The sequence below is a fragment of the Falco rusticolus genome, chromosome 4 (assembly GCF_015220075.1).
Source record: "Falco rusticolus isolate bFalRus1 chromosome 4, bFalRus1.pri, whole genome shotgun sequence".
Classification (NCBI taxonomy): Eukaryota; Metazoa; Chordata; class Aves; order Falconiformes; family Falconidae; genus Falco; species Falco rusticolus.
Genome location: NC_051190.1, coordinates 34,059,596 through 34,082,354, shown reverse-complemented (window position 1 = coordinate 34,082,354; position 22,759 = coordinate 34,059,596). Strand labels below are relative to the sequence as shown.

The 22,759-nt window shown below is 43.9% G+C and overlaps 3 protein-coding genes across 5 annotated transcripts in view; 1 reads left to right on the top strand and 2 right to left on the bottom strand.

The window, feature by feature from the left end:
• Positions 1–95: 95 nt before the first annotated feature.
• COQ7 (coenzyme Q7, hydroxylase) lies at positions 96–6,176 on the bottom strand. Its single transcript, XM_037383738.1, has 6 exons — positions 6,054–6,176; positions 5,693–5,892; positions 5,157–5,271; positions 4,917–5,056; positions 1,712–1,780; positions 96–1,054 (listed from the first exon to the last, which is right to left on the bottom strand). Exons 1-6 carry the CDS (start codon positions 6,112–6,114, stop codon positions 977–979), a joined length of 663 nt encoding a protein of 220 aa, XP_037239635.1. The 5' UTR covers positions 6,115–6,176; the 3' UTR covers positions 96–976.
• Positions 6,177–6,428: 252 nt separating this feature from the next.
• On the bottom strand, positions 6,429–22,564 carry TMC7 (transmembrane channel like 7). 2 transcript variants are annotated; one of them, XM_037383733.1, is made up of 16 exons: positions 22,415–22,564; positions 21,963–22,209; positions 19,216–19,364; positions 18,704–18,871; positions 18,440–18,525; positions 17,770–17,915; positions 17,019–17,166; positions 15,398–15,568; positions 13,833–13,990; positions 12,811–12,928; positions 12,164–12,261; positions 11,665–11,848; positions 10,711–10,841; positions 10,284–10,439; positions 8,767–8,845; positions 6,429–7,575 (listed from the first exon to the last, which is right to left on the bottom strand). In XM_037383733.1, exons 1-16 carry the CDS (start codon positions 22,464–22,466, stop codon positions 7,516–7,518), a joined length of 2,151 nt encoding a protein of 716 aa, XP_037239630.1. In that variant the 5' UTR covers positions 22,467–22,564; the 3' UTR covers positions 6,429–7,515. The 2 variants fall into 2 exon arrangements, with proteins under 2 accessions (XP_037239630.1, XP_037239632.1); XM_037383735.1 differs by lacking the exons at positions 21,963–22,209; positions 22,415–22,564 and adding an exon at positions 19,688–19,820.
• TMC5 (transmembrane channel like 5) overlaps positions 20,413–22,759 on the top strand; it is a 33,462-nt gene continuing 31,115 nt past the window's right edge. For both annotated transcript variants that reach the window (XM_037383728.1, XM_037383726.1), the window contains exon 1: positions 20,413–21,687. The gene's annotated coding sequence lies outside the window, so the exon portion shown is untranslated. The remainder of the gene's footprint in view (positions 21,688–22,759) is intronic.

Genomic DNA, 22,759 nt, shown 5'->3' with positions numbered 1-22,759 from the left:
CTTGCACAAAGTCCCTTTCATACCTACCAGTTTAAGGCATTCTAATTCCATGCTGTACCTTCATCTTCTGCAATTAGTATTTAACAGAACAGGCGTGCACAACTTTGTCTTTTTTTATTTCTACTGCTCCATGCCAGGGTACCGGCAGAAAGTCTAGAGAAATTATTCAAACATGGAGAAAGTAAAAGCATCTCTGTTTGAGAGCCACTGAAGACTAGCAGCAAAGTAAGACAAACTTGAAAGCTGTAAGAGAATATTAAGGGCAATTTCACAGGTGCTCCAGGTTACTCTCTCCACCTGCTTTATCTCAGGGATTAACTCCTTACACTCAGGACAAAAAAAACCCAAACAAACCCCAACAAAAAAACCCCACAACTACAAAAAAAAAACCCAAAGGAAGAAAAATTCTACCTAAAGAATTCAGAATTGAGCCTGAAAAAAAAACCCAGAAAACCCACAAACAAGTCTTCAAATGAAAGTTTTAATAATACCACTCTTCATTCAAGACAGACTACTTACTAGTACTTCATTTACTTATCCTGAAAATAGAACTCAAAAATATCCTTAGTTAGTATTAACCATTTTAAAGAGAGCTAATGAGCTCCAGCTTATTTCAAGTACATACAAATTTGAAGACAGAAAATGCATTTATTATTTTATGTGTGTATGTACACACACATATTATATATATAATTCATGTATATACATACATCTTTTGCTGCCACCTTGTGAACAGTCTCTGAATAAGAAGGTTTAGTTCACACAGACCCAGTTCTGCCACCTTTATTCATATCTGGCTCAACTGACTTCAGTACAGATACTTTTTGAACGGGTACTCCACGTGACAAAGGGTGGCCAAACCAGATGCTTAGTGAAGAAAGTTTTAAAAGGCCGAATAAAATAACTATTAGACTTCTGCAATTTCCATACACTTTTGTGTCACAGTTTATTACCACAAACATCATGGAATATACCACTAAATTCTTTCTGATAAAAATATTGCAGCTTTGCATCCAAGTTGTATAGCTGTCTTCAAAATTGAGTAAGCTGGTGCCTGTAAAATAAAGAATAAGAGATTAAATACAACTAATGAGGTGTTGAGCTAGATTGTGGTAAGGAATAGTAAGCATTAGCTTAAAAAAAACCAACAAAACCAGAAGAAAGCAAAAACACTAACAAAAAAACCATTAAAAAAGGCCTGTATTTGTAGTCTAATCTACCCTAGAGAAAATCAAATTAAAACCAGTCAGCTTTACAGAATCCTTCCATTTCCCCACAAATATAAGTCAAGAGAAAAAAAGGAAAGAAGTCACACATTCCTCATACGGAATTTACTTCAGTACTTCACACCTCCCAATATGGTTGTGTTTGATGATGCCTGAAGTTCCCAGTTGTACGGATAGCACTTATTAGCCTTATCTTCAAAAATATTTAATCTAAAGTTAAAATAAAATCAAAAATTGTGCAGAGGACACCTCTTGGGAAAACACAATCACTTTAACACTTGACACGAGTTCTAACAGGTTCAATTCTGTTCTAGGAAAATTAAAGCTATGTTATTACAGTGCTTTTTCATATTTATCTTTGGGAAAGAATATCAAGCACCTTTTCTATTTCTCAAAGAACTACGTCACAGTCACTAGGTAAGGAAGATAAAAGCATCACAGCTACATCCTCACTAAAAGTGTAAATCAGTTAACATTGTACTTACTGCTTCTGCATCATACTTGAGACCAATGTCATGGTGCTCCCGTTCATCATCCCGAAACTGCTTGATTACCTTTAAAAACAGCAGTTAATTAGTAAGTCTACTTTGCAGAAAAATCAAGGCAGCTAGCATAAAAAACTATACGCTGTTGACCATTGTGTGCACCAGGGCAGGCATCTGAGGTGCGGGTCTCACAAAGACCTGAATCCACAATTCAGCAAGAAAGCAATTATTTACAGCATTATTCAAACCTAAAGTTCTTTTAATAGTCTCCAAAAAAGTCTTTAAAATCAAGCTGCTGTTTAATATATCGCTATCTTTTTCACTGTTTCAAGAAAATCTGTAGTCATACTAATTTGTAATGCTAATTAGTTTCACACATACAAATTATTTGGACAATTTAAATAACAAAATTAAGGTCCCTGCCTTGCCAGGTGATCAGCAAGGGTGTTTCCCTGTAAGCCAACAGGGCTTTTGTCCATTCCAGCATGTTCTCAAGACCACTATTTTTCTCTGCTAATTTTTCAACTGGGACAAAAAGGTTGAAAGAATTTTCTCTCAAGATGCCTGCAGATAACCAGGATTGCTTAATAAAGCGCTCAGTATTTACAGACACCCAAGCACTGTCCCCACCCAACAAATTGTTATCACTTTTGGTTTTGTCGCTAGTCCTCCCCGTATTGACACTGTGAATAACCTTGCTGCTTAGCTTTTTCTCTTTATTTTGAGCCCCCTCAGTTTATAGATTTTATTTTCAGGGGTAGAATTTCCCTTATGCACGTCAGCACAACCTGGGTTACTTCAGATACTATTTCTGTAGCTAGAAGACATATTTGGAGTAACCAGATTTAGCTACATGTTAAACAATGCACAATAGAATTGGAAATGAAGAAGCAGACCCTAAAGCAAGATCCCACCCAACAGAGCACAAACAAGCTCGATGTGCTGCACGTGGAAACAGGCCAGTGTCCCACAAACTGGCTGCTCATGGCTGGGACGGGTGCACTCTGTGCTGGGTTAAAAGCCGGCGGGATGGCCAAACCCAAAGAGCAGTAGTAAACGGAGTTACATCCAGCTGGCAGCCAGTCACAGGTGGTGTTCCCCAGGGCTCAGTGCTGCCGCTGGTTCAGTCTAATATATGTACAATCTGGATGAGGAGATCAAGTGCACCCTCAGGTCGCAGATGACACCAAGCTGGGTGGGAGCCTTGATCTGCTTGAGGGCAGGAAGGCTTTGCAGAGGGATCTGGGCAGGCTGGGCCGATGGGCCAAGGCCAGCTGTATGAGGTTCAACAAGAAGTGCCAGGTCCTGCACTCTGGTCACAGCCACCCCACACAATGCTACAGGTTTGGGGCAGAGTGGCTGGGAAGCCACCTGGCAGAAAAGGACCTGCGGCTGTTCGTTGACAGCTGGCTGAACGTGAGCCAGCAGCGTGCCCAGCTGGCCAAGGAGGCCAACAGCCTCCTGGCTTGTATCCGAAACAGCGTGGCCAGCAGGACCAGGGAAATGGCTGTCCCCCTGCACTGGGCACTGGTGAGGCTGCACCTCCAAATCCTGTGTTCATTGTTGGGCCCCTCACTGCAAGAGGGATGTAGAGGGGCTGGAGCGTGTCCAGAGACAGGCAACAGAGCTGGGGAAGGGGCTGGGGCACAAGTCCTGTGAGGAGTGGCTGAGGGAATGGGGGATGTTCAGCCTGGAGAGGAGGCAGCTTGAGGGGACCTTATCGCTCTCTGCAGCTCCCTGGAAGGAGGCTGTAGGCAGGTGGGGGTCAGTCTCTTCTCCCAGATAACAAGTGACAGGACAAGAGGAAATGGCCTCAAGTTACACCACTGGAAGTTTAGACTGGATATTGGGAAGATTTTCTTCACTAGAAGGGTTGTTGAGCCCTGGAACAGGCTGCCCAGGCAAGTGGTAGAATCACCATCCCTGAAGTGTTTAAAGAACAGCAGATATGGTGCTTAGGGATCTGGTTCAGTGGTGGACTTGGCAGCCCTGGGTTCATGGTTGGACTTGATCTCGAAGGTCTTTTCCAATCTAAATGATTCTATGAAACACCCTGCAGGATTGTGTCCCAATTTGATGCCTAAAATACTGGGGGAATTTTTGATCCCCACAGAGCTAACAAACATTAGCTCCTTACACGCTCTGAACAGCGTTCAAAACCAGAACGTGAATGAGGTGCTGGCTGACAGCAGGCTTGGTACGAGTCAGCAGCGTGCCCAGCAGACAGAGAGCAAAATGCACGCTGGGATGCATCAAACACAGCATGACCAGCTGGTCAAAGAGATGATTATCCCGCTGTATTCTGCACTGGTGCAGCCTCACCTGGAGTGCTGTGTGCAGTGCTGGGCCCCACCATGTAAGAATGATGTGAAGGTGCTCGAATACACCCAGAGGAGGGTAACCAAGCTGGTGACAGGGTTGGAAGGCATGTTCTATGAGGAACAGCTAAGGACTTTGGGCTTGTCTAGTTTGGAAAAAAGGAGGCTGAGGGGCAACATCATTGCTTTCTACAGCTTCCTGAGGAGGGGATGTAGAGAGAGAGGTGCTGAGCTTTTCTTATTGGGATCCAGTGATAAGACATGTAGGAATGGTTCAAAGCTGCATCAGGGGAGGTTTAGACTAGACATTAGGCAGCATTTCTTTACTGAGAGGGTGGTCAAACACCAGAAGAGGCTTCCTAGAGAGGTGGTCAATGCCCCAAGCCTGGCAGTGTTTAGACATTCAGACAATGCCCTTAAATAACATGCTTTAACTTTTCACCCTGAATTGGTCAGGCAGTTGGACTAGATGATCACTGTGGATCCCTTCCAAATGAAATATTCTCTTCTAACTATATAATCATATCCAGTATAAGCAAAATGTTACTATGCAATCACATTTTCTCCTTTTGACTCCCCTCTAAACCCTTCCTTTCACTCAGAATGAGTCAAAATTAAAGCAGTTCTCCCAATCAAAAGGGCAATACTGAATTACTGAAAGCATGCTGTAGCTAATCCAACATACATTTTAATTTTGGTGCTTGATCAATTTAGTTGCCGCTGAAGGAAAAAATATCCTTTTAACCTAAAGTTTCTGTTGACTTCAGCATTCTAAGCGATAGAACAAAGAACTGTACATTATACGAGCCTATTATTTTAAAAGACTAAAGTAGTATTACGTAATTCAATGGATGTGTGAACTACTTTTTACATTTATAGTTTAATACCTGCAACAGTTCTTTGTACTTTTCTGGATCTTCTTCAATAAGAGTTCGGATCTGGCTATTGTAGTGATCCGATATGCTCTCTTCCACTGCCACTGTGCAAGCCATTGCACCTTTCTTTCCAAGCAAAGCACTTCCAGCCCCTGCGATTGTGGTACCAAACATATGAAAACAATTAACACAAATAATTGACACATCTGAAGACTTCACAAAACAATAATAATAGTAATAATACTAACTCACCTAAAACAAAACCTGCTACATTCCAAAAAGGCAAAAGAACAGTAGGTCGAACTCTGTATGCAACCATTAGTTCATTGAACTTTTTGAGGTGATCTTTTTCTTGATTCCACATTTGCTGCAAAAGAGCCAGATCACAGTGAAGTAAAAAAACCAGGAAAGTTATACTCTTCCAATAAAACTAATAAACCCAACGAAAAACAAGACAGCTCAGGCCACTAATGCTGCTTGCGGAGGTAACCCTATTCACATCCCAAAGAAGAAGTGGTGAAGATGGGTAGATGAGGATAGTTATTAAAAGGCAACATAGAAATATTTGCAAAGTAAGAGTCCTCATGGCAGCACTATCCTAACTGCAGTACTGGTAACCCCCTTACCACGTAATCCAGCCGCTCTTTGTAAACCCACATTTGAACGCATTCAGAAAAAGATGGCCAGCTATCTTACTAGGAAAGCTACAATTTTTCAACTTCATTCGACCACTATTAATCAAGTACAAATTAAGCAGAACAGCGATCGGTTTAGATCCACGTTCTTACCTGGATAACGGGCCCCACGCTGGACCTGCCCAAGACGGCCATCTGTCCCGCATAAATACGGTTTGCCCCGTACTCCCCGGCATGGTCCACGCGGATGATGCGGTCTATGACGGGCTTGTTGATGCCCTCCAGAGTCACCCGCGTGCTGCAGAGCCTGAGGGGAACCCCTCCGGCGGGCGAAGCCCACCGCCCCCGGAGACCTGCCGGAGAGACAAAGGTGACGCCAGCTCCACCGCCGCCCAGCCCCCGCCCGCGGCAGGCGGCCCCGGCCGGCGGTGCGAGGCCCCGGGCGGCGTGAGGCGGTGCCCCGCCAGGCTGAAGTGGGGGCAGGCGCGGGGGCCGAGCCGAGCCGAGCCCCTACCCGCCCGGCAGCGCCGCAGGGCACACCGCACAGCCGGAGCCGCGGCGGCCGCCACCTCCATCCCGCTGACCCCCACAGCTCCTCCCCGCGTCGCGCCGCCGCGCCGTCATCACCGCGGGCCGCCGCCGCGCGGCCCGCCCCCCCGCCATTCCCATTGGCTCCGCCAGCGGCGCTGCATTGGAAAGCGGAGCTGTCAGTCAGCGCCCGCGTCCCCTGGCTGCCGTGGGAACGGCGGCACGAGCCGGCCCGGGCGCGAGCGGCGGGGCGGAGCCAGCGCCGGCCACCTCCAACAGGCAGCCGGTAGAAAAACAATGAATCGGTGACCGCGCGTGGATTTCTTTACAACGAAGCCAGAAAACATTCCAAAACATTCCATAGAGAGAACAGTTTCTCACATATTAACTAACAGAGTACTGCTGCAAATTTCAAGTAACAAACACGACTCTGTACAGAAAACCCTCATGCACAATCTTTGAATGAAGAAAACAATTATCAGTCTACTCAACCAGCGCTCCGAGCCCCACGGCTCCAGCGGTTCACTCAGGCCAGAATAAACGTCAACTTGAATGATCCTGACACACACTTCTGAACGCTGTATTTCCTAACTGCAACTTAACTCTAAATATCCATACTTTAGAACAAAGAACAGTAGTCAAGATGTTTGTACAAGAATAAAACACAAGTAATAATGCCCTAACACATTTAAAAAAATAATTATTAAAAAAGAAAAAAAAAGGCTGCTTCAGAGCAGAGAGGCTGGCACCCAAGAGCAATGGCTTTCCCTGCGCCAGCCGTGTGCTGCTTGGTGACCTGATGGGTGGCCTCTTCCTATTCCCAGTGTTTATTCAGAGCTCTTTTATCAGCTTGTTTTCTCTGAACCATTTTGTGAAGTTATCCAGTGTTCAACTGCACTCGCTATTTCACAGCAAAATAAAGAAAGTCTCCTCTCTAAAAATATTTAGAAAACTGCTTTCAACCTCATGCCATCGTTTCTTCTATTTAAAAATACTGACCCACGCCTCTTTCTTGCTTTGGTTTTAAAAGATAAGTGAGTCGGGAACATGTGAAACCACACCTTTCCCCTCGCTCCTGAGTCTTAAAGCATCAAAGAGCAGTGCAGAATTCTTAAAAGTTTCAGTTCTGATCACATTTTACCCCAAACCCCTGAAAAAAAATAAGGACTTAAACCCCAACAACCCTGAAATTGTAGCAGCAATAATGTGTCCTACCATACAATTTCTGGGACAGGTCCAACACAGTATAAATGAACTAAATTTCCAGTCTTAGAAACTTTAAGGCTCACTAGCATAATCTAGACTAAGACCGTAAGTGTCCATCACACAGACCACAGTGCCAGGGTGCTGGTCAGCTGCTCAGTTTTTAGGTGCTGCAGATGCTTCTGCTCTTATTTAGTGGTTCTGGGAGTTTCAGGAAGTCAGGTTTTTCTTGGGTTTCATGGTTTTCAAAGATGCCTCTGAGCTTCCGTTATCTTTCTGATCAGGAACAGCTTGTCACGACTCTCCTGGAAAGACACAATAAAAATGTGTCTAGATGAACAGAAGTAGTACAAGTTCTCTATGAACAGCTCACTTCTTACTAGAAATAAATAGGTGCACTCACGACATTGTACCCCAATTAGTGGCTCCTGCACACTCTCAACTGCCTGAACAATTTTAAGTTTACAATAGTCTTGACTTCGATTATCTCATGTTAAATCACATACTAAGAGTTCTGCGTTGAGCCTAGTAAAACATCTCACACCCCTAAAAACTTAAAACCATGCTTCCACGTGTGGTTGAAACCTTCTGTGTGTTAGAAGCCTAACAACAGTGGAATAAAAAAAAGTGGAAACAAAAATAAAAAGCACACAAGGATTTTCAGAATTCCTAACTGATTTAGGGACCCTTGGAAAAGCCGTAAAGCTTTTGCTCCTAAATTCCTTACTCTTCAAAAATCTCTCTCCAGCACTGTCTTTTTCTGAGGACAGGTTGTTAAATGCCACATCTAAAAGAAGAACATACCAAGAAATGGACTATTTCCTAAGAAAGTAAGAAGTCTTACTAGTGAGCTAGGCTCTGACTAGAGCAGTCTGACAGGCCACAGGATATGAATGCTGTCAAACATGGCAGAGCTTCTGATGGCCACAAAGAAGCATGTCTGCACCGGCATTGTTCTCCAAAGGACCAGTGACTTGCCCCACTATGAGTACCTGCTGCAGGCAGTGCTGGGACCTGCACTGTGGAGCAAGACCAGACACGCTACAGCAGAAATACGGGCCTGGAGGGAAGAGTAGGGAGCTGGTGCGTGTTTGTGAGAGCAGAGAAGGGAACAGAGGTGGGGATTGTGTAAGATGGTGGAGGGGACAGGAAGCACGAGATTCAGGTTCTCGTTTGGTAGAAAAAAAACATGCAGATGGGTGGATTTAAGTAAGACAACAGATGAAGAATAGGGAAACCACTTCTCAGAGGTGCATCTCAGGCATGTGTGCTGCCTGATATAACCAGACCTTGCTGCAGCTGCAAGTGACAGCCAAGAAAACCAACCAGACCATACTGCTTTGGTTATCTTTCTTGTGTAATCTGTAAAACATCCTTCACTGCCTGGGCAACACCAAGTATCCAGAAGACTATGAAAACTGCTGTTCCTCTGTATGCCCGATTACTGACACAACAAATACAATTTTAGGGTCACAGAAAAGCAGGTTACATCTTACCATAACCAGCTGCTCCCTCAGCTGCTCAACCACTCGCTTGTGTGCTCCAGCCAAGGCAATAAAATAGAACATAACGAGGCTGCAAACAACAAACCAACATTACGTGTTAGTGTCGTGTAAACAGAATTAGTCAGGAAAAGGTTGTTACAGGCTAGAGGAATTGTCAGTTTGTGCATTTGCTTCAGATGAGAAGCTGCTGGAATAAAAAAAAAATAATTTAAAATTCAACATACAGTTGGGGTAGGCTGGGCACAGCTCCGCTCAAAAGCATCTGCTGAGGTTATCTGTGCTGGCAGGGAGAGTACTAGGAGAAACACAGGTATGGCCACTTTCAGACATTACAGGTTGTGTTCTCTCTCTCTCTGGTCAGTTCCTGCCCTGCAGGAAAAGTGTGTGTATGGGGGGGTTGCTCCTCAGAAATTTACTTTAATGAGGTTTCACTGGAGTAACTCTTTGCTCCCACTGGGATTTCTCACTATGGTAAACAGCCACACATCAGTATTGCAGCCATTCCTTACAGTGCATATTCTAGATGTAATCTGTGACCCTGATTATCCACAACACATTAAATGATGAAGAGCAGTAGCAAGAACAAGAATGGCACAAATGCCTATACAAATAATGTGTTTTCTTGTCCAAATAATTAGTAGTAGGGTAGCAGTGCAAGTCATCCTCCACCTCTTACACAGGCTTTATGATAAAATAAAAAAAAGAAAAAAAAACCAACCAAAAAGAGGACTTGTCATTTCCCATGTATGCAATAACAGGCTCAGTTCAGAACACATAAACATGTGTTATGGAAGACAAGGCTGGGTGGACTCTGAAATAAACTGCATGGTTTCTCAAGTGTAGAAGTTGTAGAAAGGATCATGTAACAAAGCCCCAAGATCTGAAAACAGGCAGGTTAAACCCAAATGTAAAAAAATCCATTTAAACGTTAAAAAAAAAACCCAAATTTTTACTGCAGGAGTGACCAAAGACTGGAACAGGCTGCCCAGAGAGGTTCTCTGAGAGGAGTCTCTATCTTCAGAGATATTTGAAACCTAACGGGACACAGCTCCTGAGCACCTGCTCAGGACCCTGTTTTCAACAGGAGGGTTAGATTAGATGACCTTTGCAGGTGACCGTCAATCTTAAAAAAAAATACCTGTGATCCTACATTGAATTTTATCATACAGAATTGACTGTTTTGAGGACTCTGATGCTGTTTCTGTTTTTTTAAAGGTTTGTGGATAGGATTTGTGATGACATGGCTTAAAATGCTAATTTGCAGAATGATTCACAGTTGACTTTTGAGAAGGACAAGTGTGGGATAGGGGACATGCAAGAGGAAACAGAATTAAAGCTAATGAGTGTGACAACATGAGCAAAGACATAAGAGCTAAGGATTCATATGGGCTTTGATGCTTTTGACTGCAGATGGAAGATCTGGTCTAATAGTTGTTTGGTATCAGCTCAGTAAGGAAGGAAATGAACTATGCAGCTGCATGACTGAATCAGGTCTCCACAGTACTCACCAAACGACCAGAAAAAAAGGCACTGCAAAGGCTTCTGATGCTATGCCATAAAGGATCTGCTGCAGACCTGTTGGAAACCCAAGCACTGTATCTGGAACAACTGCCCATGAAGTGTTAAAACTCCTGAATGGCCCACATGCTTTGGAGGAGGGGATACTGTCAAAGAAGCAGAACAGAAAGGAGATGCTACACCAAAATGTAAAGACAACATAATCCAGTCCAAGTTCAGCACCATTTTGCTGATGGGCTAAAAGTGTCCTTTGTCTTAAAAACTGTAATTCTTAGTTCTTATAAACAAGTTATAATTTTATTTATTATACACTGTATATTTTATTCCAATTTATCATTCCAAAATAGCGTGCCTGTTTTTAGGGAACTGACAACTTAGAACAGATGTCAACTTCATAGAAATTAAATTGTCACTTACTATGCTATGCTGATTCCCAAAGGAATAAAAGCCAAGAGGAGCCCAATCAACAGCACCACCAAGAAGAAAAAATTGGAACTTGATGCTCTGATAGGCTTAGCTGCAGGTTTACGTGTGTGTATCAAACTGATCTGAAGAGGGAAAACAAGCAAGACTGTTATGAGGACATCTGTATACATATGTCCAAGTACACTTTCTCCACCAACTCAATATTCCATTCTCAAATATGCTGACAGCTACCACCTAACCAACATTCCTTTGACATACATGGACTCAAAAAAGAGCTAAGGCAAGAACACTTTACATTCTGGTATAAGTCAATGTCTCCTATTTTGAGTAAGAATTTGATCCAGAGGGCCTCATACACTTGCACAGAGTCAACTGGCACAATCATTTGGTATACAATCCATATCGCAAGCCTTCAGCTTTGTTCTGCCACATCTTCACTGGGTACACCCCCTCTTGTAAGAACTAAAACATCAGTAAGGATTTGATGCACAGAAGTAGCTGTGTGGTCACAGAGCAAAGCTTCATATATGCAGAAACTACATCCTGAACATCCAACCCAGCTTGTATTTTCCATTTTGCTTCCAAATTTTTAGCAGCTTGGCAAAATTTTGTCAAAGTTCTAAGCTGTGTTGCTAGTAAACAGATCATTGCAGAAAAGTGATATAAACTAGCTTTATTACATAAAAAGGTTTTATTAAAAAAAACCTTGACAAGTCATTGAAGAGGTAGTTATTAAAACGTTGGTTTGCTTGATTTCAAAGCAAAATTCCACCTTCTCCTAAAACCAAGAAACCTACAGAAAATGGAATGCCACTGCCTATATTTCCAGTACACTGCATTCTGGGGTGGTTTTAGGGGTTTTTGTTTGGTTTAAATCAACTGCATACCTATATTACAAAAGCCACAGAAACATGTTCGATTTTGTTTACCACACCTCCTCATTACCTTTTTAATGTAAAATATGATGAAGTATTTTATAGTTGCTATTGCAGGGAGAAGTGGTGAAAAGAAGGTTCCAATCCAGCAGATAGTCTGCCCATAAATGATTTCCAGGACATTGTCAGGAATTCCAAATTCCGGCAATCCACACCACTGAACTGGCTTGCAAGAGCAATGAGTAACTAACAACCTAAAACCAAAGAACACAATTAGTTCTAGATTAAAGTTATAGAGCTTAGCTGAATTCTAATGCATTTGGAACACACAGATATTTAGCATTTAATCATTAAGCAATGTAACAGAAAAATACCTGAAGAACAAAAGACTCAACTATCAAAAACTACACAGCCATCTGAATAGCAAAGTACTCAAACCACCAGAAATACATTTGCATTTTACTTTAAAACTGGTAATCTGGTTAGAAATGTAGGGAATTAATAACAAAAAAAAAAATGCGTTTCATACACCATTTGCAAAACTATGCTTAAAAAGCAGAGATACTTACTTTCTAGGAAAGTCCACAAACAGGGTCATAGCAAGAATTATCATAAAATCAAATATCATCAGTTTATACATTTCTTGCCCAACTTCAGATTCCCAGCACTACGAAAACAAGCCAGGGAAAACAAAAATGGGAGTCTAAATAAATGAAAAATAAATCTATCAACCACTAAAGCAACAAATGTCCCAGTCAGTGAACACCATAAAGTTCAAATTGTATTAACTCCCATTTCGAAATTATTTAAGTGTTTCAGAGCTTCTACACCAAGCTTTTTGTTTGTTTTGTTGGGGTTCGGTTGGTTGGTTGGTTGTGGGGTTTTTTTTGAGGAAAGGCTATTTATCTTACTGGAGCAAAAGGCAGTAACACAATTGTCTCCAAAACAGAGCTACCTCAAACAAGCGTCATGGTAGTCAGAAAGTCTATGCTAAAAAATAATCTGCCACTGGACCAATTCTAATTAGTTTTAGACAAACAAAAGATATACAGAAGAACTGCACTGGTTTGCACTGAGCAGAAAGAATCAGCACCAGGTATAACATGAACAGCAACCCCAGGTCTGATTCCGAATATCTCTAGACAAGCAAGTCTCATGGAAAACAGATCTCTATTCACATGTTCAGGTGATTAAAGACCAAGATAAATCTGCTTACAGGATAAAGTTCGTAATTGTATCCACAGGCCTTACACTCATCAGTGGCACAGTAGGAGATGTGACTCCACAGCGAGAACAAGAGAACACCGATATTGGCCAACCGCACAAAGACACACCTGGAAGAAAGGCAAAACCCAATCCCAAACCAGCCAAAAAAGAGCTGTTCTAACACCTGGCTCACCTTGCACAGGAGTCCCAGGAAGGCTTGAAACACAAAAGGGTTGTACAGAGCTTTAATGGAACAGCCAGCTAAATAATAAACACATTTCTTTCCATAGTAGTAAGTTAAATTGCTTTTCACCTTCCCTGCTTGTTTCTTTTCTCAGTATGGTTCCCAGATCAGTCATTTCAATTGCAGATCTTCATGCTGCAACCGGCTGCGATTCTCCCAAGTACAGTTCGAGAGGCCAGATGACAACACTGTGTGCAGCATCTCCCTCTCATGTGGCTTCAGGCCTCCAGAATCAGTAAGCCAAATTGAAAATACAAAGCAAAGGGGCTTGCAAAGTTCAGATGCTTCAACCCAGATCTTACTGCTTTAAGGTGCCAAGCACCCATTGTTCATGCTCTCACACTGAAGTATCTTTTAGCCCCAAAATTTTAACTTCTCCCTTGAGCTACGTCATGCTTCAGTCACTGCTGTACACACACATTTGCTCATTCAAGGAACTGCTGCATGCAAAGTGGTATGAACCCACAGCTCTGCAGCCACAACTTCTCTACTAACTATTCAGGTTGTTGAAGGTGTCCAGATCACACAGCTAAATGGGACCGAGAGAAACACCTGGACGCTGAAATGACTGCTCTGTACTGTCTTCAAAACAGGGAATTGCTTCCAGATTTAAAATTAAAATTTCCAACTAAACAAGTCAAACAACGCCTGCTTGGCTTCCAGTGCCCAAGATCCTCCAGTGCAGAGTCCAACCTCTCTGCTCCTTGATATTTCAATGTTTACAATACTTATAACCTGCCAAGAACAAGCTGTTGAAACATCCAAGGCCACAATAAAAATGTCTTTACCTCATGAGTGTCAGCCTGATTTCAAAGGCTGGTGAATAATCTTCAAATCTGATCAGAAATGAGAAGATCTGGGGAGCAATGAAGTTGGCCAATGTGATCACCATGGAAGGCAAATACTGCACTAAGAGATTAGCTTGGAAGTTCATGTTGTTGATGTCCTGTACAAGAAGAGATGAGAGAAAGACAATAAAAAAACCACACTTCCCTGCCATCATGCTCTCTCCAGCTACTCACTAGCTTCTCTTGCCCAGGATTCAGGTAGCATCTTTTACCCTGTCTTCATTCTCTGCCTATATTTGGAACTACAGGCCTGACCGCTGCTGCCTACCTCTGCAGTTTGCTGCTACACACCCTTGCTTTCTCCTGCTCCCTTCACTTGCAGGTATGAGTATTTCTGTGCTTCCCCAAAGCTTCCATTTGAAGAGGTTCATCTCACCAAGGCTTGTGTCTGACTATGTTGTCTAACCCAGCACTAAGGCTACCAGCTTCTACACCTACGTCAAAGTGCAGACTTTTCAAATTATTCTCACTGGTGCCAAGCAGCTCCCCTACTTTCCTACCATCTTAACAAGCTCTTCTACCTACTCATTTAGGCAAGGTCAGGATATCAAACTTTATACATAAAGCCCACAGTAAGTGAAGCTGTTTTTCAAGTTGTTCAGTGTTGTGCTATCTTCTTTCTCTGCCCTCAAACAATACCTCTGACATGCCTCTTGGTCCCCATTTCCTGCTTCTCTCTCCGCAATCCTGTCAGGTTACAGAACAGTTAGGTCCACCATGAGCACAGCTTTCCCCATGCACAGCCAGAGCCCATCACATTGAACGGTAAACAGAGGGGACAGAAAAAGTGTGGTCCCCATTCGTATCAGGCTAATTCAATCCTGGGGTCCTACAGAGAAGTCAATTACTGTTGCAAAACTGTTGAAACTATTATCTGCTCTTGTTACGCTTCTGAATCGCTCTTTCCATCTGCTTGTCCTGCCAGGAGTGAATAACCCCCCTCAACCTGAATCTTCCCACTGCTGATGCAAAAACCTTTTCTTCTGCAAAGCACTCCATGTTCACAGCCTTCCTGTTTCCCCACACCACTGCAACTCAAGCCACAATATAGAACCTAATCTTTACTCCCCTGCTGTTCATTTTTGCACTTGAGCAGTGAACCAGACCAAGAAACTGAACATGATGAAGTTTGTTTTAACCAGATCAGTTCCGTCCACCAGTTCACTACCCAGACACAAAAGTGCTTGTACTAGCAGATCACAGTGAGGCGAGAACAGTTACAGGGGAAGGACAGTGAGGGCTCCTTTTCTGGACAACTGCATTAGCTCCAAGGCACACGACACTGAAGCCTCCACACCAAAGGGAGACATCGCTGGGGAGTTTTTGCACATGGTTCTTGACCTTTCTCACTCCCTCCTAAAAAAATTCTATGCCTGTAGAAAGTGTTTGCAGATCCCTTGCATGAAAGGTGCTATATTAAGATACGTGACTCTTTCACAATATTTCCTCTTGCTGTAATCACCAGCCCCGCTTTAATCTGCCTTAATGTCAGATCTAATACTTACATTGGAGTTTTCTTGAGAGAAGACAGTTGCTCTATAAATAGAGTAAAAACATCCTGATAAAACTGCAATGACAATTATGTTTATAAATATTCTCAGAGAGTAGATGCGTAGCTTTTCTTTCATTGTCCTGTCAGCTATTTTTTGCTTCAGTCTTTCTTCCTCCAAGTCTGTCTACAAACAAAAGAAAAAGGATGCGTAGCTTTCTGGTACAGCATAAAACATGGGGGAACATGTTTTCTACCTCTGGAATGTGTAAATCCATAGCCTGTTCTAGGAGGGTCACTCCACCACCTGCCCAAGCACACTGAACTGTGAGTGCCTCTTCATTGACACAAACAGGTCCAGGCAGCAGGGGCAGACCCTGTGTGCTCAGTCTCCTCAGGCTGAGCACCCTGCAGCCAGACAAGTGTCTCATAATCCTCTTACCTCCACTGTATCAGCAACCTATCTCCTTGAGGACAAAAAGACAACTGCTTTTTTATCGTGAGACTGATCTCAGATAGCTTGGTACTAAACTCTGAATCAGGTAAATGAGCCCACTCATCTCATTATTTCTGCAGGTGAATAACCCGTCCTCACCCCTCACCGCTATGGCTCAAACTTTGTTCTCCTACTCTTTGTGAAGAAAAACTGGGAGATGGCACAACAGCAAGAAGCAAAGTCTTGAGCAGCTTGTCATGTGAACGTGATGGATTTCACCTTAGCTGAAATACAATATTGCCTGTGAAGGCAATTTAACCTGGGCAAACCCACAGATTACCCAGATATTTTCTGAGGACTTATTTCCATCAAATAGTAATATTAAGGGGCGAGTTCTGCTAAGGTGTGAGTTCTAGAGGTAAAAGTGCGGTAAGTTAAGGAGGTTCTGCTTATATGATGAAACAAGATGACCATGAACTTGAGCAGCAAGCAGCTCACTGTAATTTATTAAATCTGAAATTACTGCTTTGTGGTTTGAAGTGGAAGTATCTTTTCAAAGGTAATCGTATCACTACACAAATCTCTGCTTCCAGTGTGCAGAGAGCAAAGAGAAGGTACGGGTTTCAACAGAAAAGCCTTTCAGGCTCTTTTCAGAGAGCTTTACAATGCGGGAAATCCATTAGCTGCATCAACATTTGTATGTGCGTATGTGTCAAAGACACCTAGCGAAAAACTTCCAGTATCTTCTTACTGCAACAGTGCTCTCAACTTGTATGAAGAGTACCATCCAAATTTTACCCCTCCCCCAAACTACTGCCTACCACACTGCAGACTTGTAACCCAGAATACTCAAACTGATTCCCGACAGTACAAGGGTTTTGCCCGCAGCTGAGATCGTTTCTACATAATCCAACAGGAAAAGCTAACACAGGAAGCGGGACTGGAGTGTAAGGAAGGGGCAGATAAGCAACAAGCTAACAGGCCCATGGGGGAAGGGCTGTCAACCTCAGTGCCAATCCTTCTCACGTTGCACCACAATTCTAACTAGCCACAAAGCATGCAAGAGGATGTGGGTTGCCCTGCTCCCAATATAAAATACTTCAATCCTTCTTATTCCATTATCTGCAAAATTATACACCTCTCTTTTTTAGCCATCTAAGCTATTTGGAACCGTAACCATAGCAAAATGAAAGTTACTCACTTGGAGCTCATATTGCAAGCTGCGATGTTTTAGCTGTGCTGCATTTGGATCCGTAATGCAGAAGTCCCAGCCTGCAAAAACTTTGTTACAGTAACTCTGAAATTGATCTTCATCATGCACCAAGTTCTGCTTAAAGCCTTCCACAGACCTAGAGAGAAAAATGCAACTTTACTTCATTCATCAAAACATGCACTTTATCCACAGAAAAAGAAACCACATCTCAAGTGACCTGGCTCATCAAAGACTAAACGACATCCCGCCCCCCATGACCAGACAGCCACATTCGCTTTACATTAGTGAGTCTCTGGGAAGCTTTCAGTGTGAAGTTCTGCAGCAACCAAAGTCAGCCAAAGCCATGACTGACACAGGTTACTTCCCTCCCCGCTTAGCTACAGTCATACCTTCTCACCTCACCCAGCGCTTCTCTGACACCACAAAAAGCCGGCTCAGAAACCTGAGATGATGAAAGAAAAACCCAAACCCAAAAGAAAATCCTCCAACAACAACATATAGTTGATGGTCTTTTATTTATATATATGCATACGTATGAAAAAATAACTTTAGATTTATTTATTTTTATTTTTTTTCCTGGGTTAGTTTCCCAAACACAGACAAAGGCTACTGTGGCGCTGCATCCTCAAGCAAAAGGTTTCCCATTTCCATATAAAAAAGTTCTAGAACGCAGCAGATTTCCTACAAGGAAGAATCCAATGTAAACTTTGCAGTAAATAAATCACACCAACATCTTTACCTTTTTATTATCCAGAGGAGACTTAATGCAAGGTAGGCAAACGTAGCCAGCAGATATGCTAGTGGCAAGTTGTACCTCAGGATACTGAGCCATGCAGCATCTATTGTGTAATAGCCATAAAATAAAGTTGTCGCTTCAAGGAATCCCTGAGAAAACACAAAGTTTAAATAGAATTTGTAACAGTACTAGCAACTGCCCAGTTAAATCCAACTGGGTATTAAGCAATCATTTTGTAAATTTAAAATTACTATCGGGCCTCCCAGCAAGCTACAACAGTCTGTAGCTTCTAAATACTGCTACTGCCTCTACCAAACTATAATGCAGACACTATGTGCTTAAAATCCCTCCCCTCTCGAATAAAAGAGCTCTGTGACAAGGCCACTGAGACTCTACACAGAGAGCACAAGCAGCAGTGTGCTCCAGAATATGTAACATTCAGCAGCTGGGGAGGAGAGGTGCAGGCTGCAGCATGTGGCCAACCAGGCCTTGGGGACACTCGGTAAGAAAACTCTTCTCATAGATAAAGGCTAATTCTACCCCATTGATGCATATGCCTTATCATTTTTCAAAATTATCAAAGCTGCATTCCCCAAGTAAAATGTTTTCACATTTTACACGTTATGCGAGACACAAACTTAACTAAAAAAAAAAAAATCATCTAATTACTTACAGTGCCACTGAGCAAATCTTTGAGGTAAGTATAGAAGTAAACAAGTCCCTTATTACCACTAGGTTTATAAACTGTGCAGTGAGGCTCTGTCAAAAGAAAGGCAGGAAAAGCCACTCAAATGGTAATGCCCATTAAAATGCAAGATCCAGTTAATTCAAACATGGTGAGTTCTTATTTAAAATGCATTTCTTTGTCCTGGGAGGTGGAGGAGAAGCTAATGGAAAGGGCGAAATCATACAAACAGCAGTACACAAAGATGTTTACCTATGTTCTTTGGAGGAATTTTAGCAAAGCTACTGTTGAATATTCCATATGTAGAAATGACGCTGGGAAGGGTAACAAAACTGAACATCAGGATAAAAATTATAAAATTCAGCAGGACCAGAAAACGCAGGAAGGAGAAGTAGGACTGGATGCCAGTACCAAATTTCCCTGGGAATAAAAGAAACATGTGCCAATAATTAAGACAATGAAATAATTAAAAATTCGTAATGAGCAGATTATCATTTCAGTTACATTGAGTTACCTGAAGAAACATTACTAAAGCTATTTTTAAGTACTGCAGGCTTTTAGCAATATAACTGAAAATATGATTTTTTATTAATTTCCTCAAATATATTTTGTTCTACTGCATCATGGATTTCGCATCAACAACAGTAAGAGAAGCAGGTAACTTAAACATATGCAGTTACATCTGAAACTGTGCTCACACATCTAAAACTATTAATAGCAGAAGCAACTTTAAAGAGAAGAAATCAACACCAGGCAATAAATACCTTCTATGCTGTGAATATCATGTCGCCAAAGCTCCAGGTAAGACGACAACTCCTTGACTTCATTGAGAACTTTTTTCAATGATTTACTGCTAGTTCTTTTCCACTTGTTCCATCCAGACTCGTATTTTATATCAGCCTGCTGGCAGTCCCTAAGAATCAAGAAATATGGTTACAAGAAAAGCACAGAAAATAGTTTTTCACTACATGCAATAGGGCCTAGCACAATGGAGCCTGGCTGCAGCCTTCAAAGGGATAGCATAGAGCTAAAAATTGGAGTAACATACACTAGCTGTCCCCATCTGTTCCTTCTGTCAAATGTGACATCAAGTTAATTCAAATTTAGCAAGTCCTCTCACAGAAAACACCTACCTCTCTTGGAGAAAAAAAAACCATCCAATTAACAATAGCACAACAGAGAAACATATTTCCAGTGAGACCTCGGGGGAGTCGTCACTAATGATTTCATACTTACAAATGGCTGGAAGACAAGATTCCTTCCTCAAAACTTCTGACCAGAGCACCTTTACCAAGAGGCTCTTAAAAGATGTCTCTAAAATATTTAGCTTTCCTCTTTCAATGTTATAAATTCAGCTGTTCAAAATAGAAAGTTACTTTTTTTTTTTTTTTGTAGAAAATTCACAGACCTCAAAATCAGAATGAAATGTCAAAATATGTTGTGGGAAAAAAGCAAGAAAAAAATATCACACTATAAAGAGGCATAAATATTTAATTTATATTTTTGTAACTTCAACTTTTATATCACATTCCAGTATGCAATAGAAGACTAATGTTATTCATTTCTAATTACTCAGGTTTTATATCATTTTGAAAAATTGGCTGGAAAGTGCCAACTCAATGAATTTGATAAAGTATCTTTCTGCCACCATGTGTGGGGGTGTACTGTTCTAATAACAAGCTGCCAACAGATACCAAGGATGTACCACAAACTGTCTACAATTTTTAATCACTTCTCACAGGTTTTCATACTACATGCATATATTTGCAATTTTAACAACTGCTGCATGGTCAGCAACAGCATCAAGGAGACTTCTGAGTTGCTCAGAGTTTGCATTTCATTTTTTAAGAAACCTTAAAAAAAAAAGACAAAACTTCGCAAGATTGACTTGTATGCAGCAAATGCTGTTCCAGCCTCTGCTGCCACTGAGGAAGAGCAGCAGCTAAGCACCCATGAGGACACCATGCTAGAATAGAAGACAAAGGTTTAAATTTAAAGGGCTTTGTACACAATCCTACTCAAGTGCATAACCGACTCACCACTACACCATGCCATTACTGTGTGTGCTGTATGTTGACAAAATTTCTATATCCTTCTCAGCTGAAAGTAAAATAAGCATTTTGGCTACATGCAACAACCCTATTTGCAACAATCAAACAGGCTGCAACGACCTCATCTGTAAGTGCAAATACAGCTACTCTCAAAAGAGTTCATTCTGTTGAAAACTACAGGCTGCAGCATGTAGGTGTTTTAAACCAGACACTTTGGAGAACTATTTGGCCTGTGTTTGGTCTGCGTTTTAAGTAGAGGCGTGGGCTGCATATTCATCTGTGTTACAGAAGTTGAGTGTTCAGCTTCCAGGACATTTGTGTCAAGCATTTTGTGCTGGCAGCTGCTGCACAATACGCACAGATTACTGACAAGTAGAAATGCCAAGAAGCCCCACCAGAATCTCTCAGTGCTGAAACGTGTAAACAAGCTTGGGACATCCCAGCTCTGCTCCTGACAGGCACAATGGCCCCAGGACTGCAGTTCTTTTCTCTTGAAGGACTGAGCTTTAGATAACCAACTTCAAATAAAAATTCAACGTATCGAGCACTTTCCTTTATGATGACCTGGATCTTCTGCTGTTCCTTGCGTACAGGCTGTAGGGTTAAACTTAACAGCGAGGTCAGGCTGTGACCTGTTCCCCACCGCCCCTGCAAGCCTGTTCTCTGTGGAGCACCAGACATTAATCGTACTTTCACCTCTCTCCTGGTTCCTAACCAGAACTACGAAGTACCTGATTTAAAGGTGTGGCTGTTCTCTGCCAATGTAAAAGTACATGCTGTCCTCTCTCTCCTCAAAGGAGCTCTCAGCCTAGCAGTAAGGGATGCGAGAGCAAGTAGGGGAATGAAGGCAGGGCGAGCGAGGCACCCCCCTCCCTCCTGGGGGCTACCACCGGAGGGGCAGGAACCGGGTGCAGCTCACTGCAAAGAGCAAATTTAGAAGGGATATGGGAAAAATAAGAACTCATCCTGGAAAGCTTCCCTTCACCTGTACTGAGCCGCACCCGAGCGAGCACAGCATATTTTGTGAGACCTGCTGATAAGGCACAAGAGCAGCACTGGCACAGCAGAAAGGGGTCTGATGTGATAACCCACAGTGACCCTGGAAAGCACGAAATGAGGCCAACAAACAAAAAAAAAAAAGAAGGAAGTTAGGAAGGCAGTGAGAAACGTGTTTGGCTGCTGCAGGTAATTCCGTTTTGACTCATTTCCTCCTGTTCAACCTATTGCCCCCCCGGGCGGCGCCCCCCCCCCAGGCCCGGCGGGAGCGGGCAGGCCCGCGCTGGGAGCCCGCCGCGTTCGGCACCGGCACCTGGGCAACTCCCGGCCAAAGCCACATGCCACAGGGTGAAGGAGACGAACCCCATCCCGCTTCAGCCTGTGCAGTGCATAGGGAAAGGGAACTGAAGAAAAAACAAAAAAAAAAGAAAGAAAGAAAGGAAAGAAAACGTGCAAAGATTAACCTTAATTTCCGCTTCTCCGCGATGCTCAGGGGGTACTCCCTCGCGGGGCGGGCGGGCAGCTCGTCTCCCTCCGGCTCCGGCCCCCGGGCTTCAGCGCTGCCGAGCCGCCCCGAGCCCCGCGGCGCCGCCCGCCGCTCCTGGGTGCCCGCGGCGGGGACGCGCCGCCTCAGCGCCGACTGGTAGCTGGGCAGCTGCTGCAGGAAGCCCGCAGGTGCGGCCCCGCGCGGCTCCTCAGGACGGGAGAGCTCTGCGAGGGGGGAAGCACAGCGGCTGCGGAGCGGGGCTCGCCACGACACCGCGCCCGCCCGGCCGCCCCCGGGACCCCGCGGCGCTGAGGGACGGAGGCGAAGGCGCGGGCAGCGCCGCTCCCCGCCCCGACCGGCCGTAGCCCGCCGGTGGGTGCCCCCTCCCCGCCTGCGCCCCGCTCGACGCCTGCCCCCCCGCGCCCTTACCGCTGCCCGCCAGCCAGCCCGGCGCCTCCGCCGCGGCCCCGCGCTCGCTCATGTCTGCGCGGGAGCAGCCACGGCTCCCCGTCGGTGCCGCCGTTTCCGGGCGTTACGGAGCCGGCGGGGTTGCGGCTGCCGCGGGGCCGCGGTTGCTGGCGGAGCGGGGGCGGGGACGAGGTTCCCAGCTCGGGCCGCCTTCCCCGGGGCGCCTCGCCCGCAGGGGGCGCCCGCAGCCGCTCACCCCGCGGTCGGGGCCGCGCTCGCCCCTCAGGCGGGGGGCTACGGTGGGGGCAGGCGCGGTGAGGCTGCCCCCGGCCCGGTGAGGGGGTCGCGCCGCGGGGCCCGCAGTGA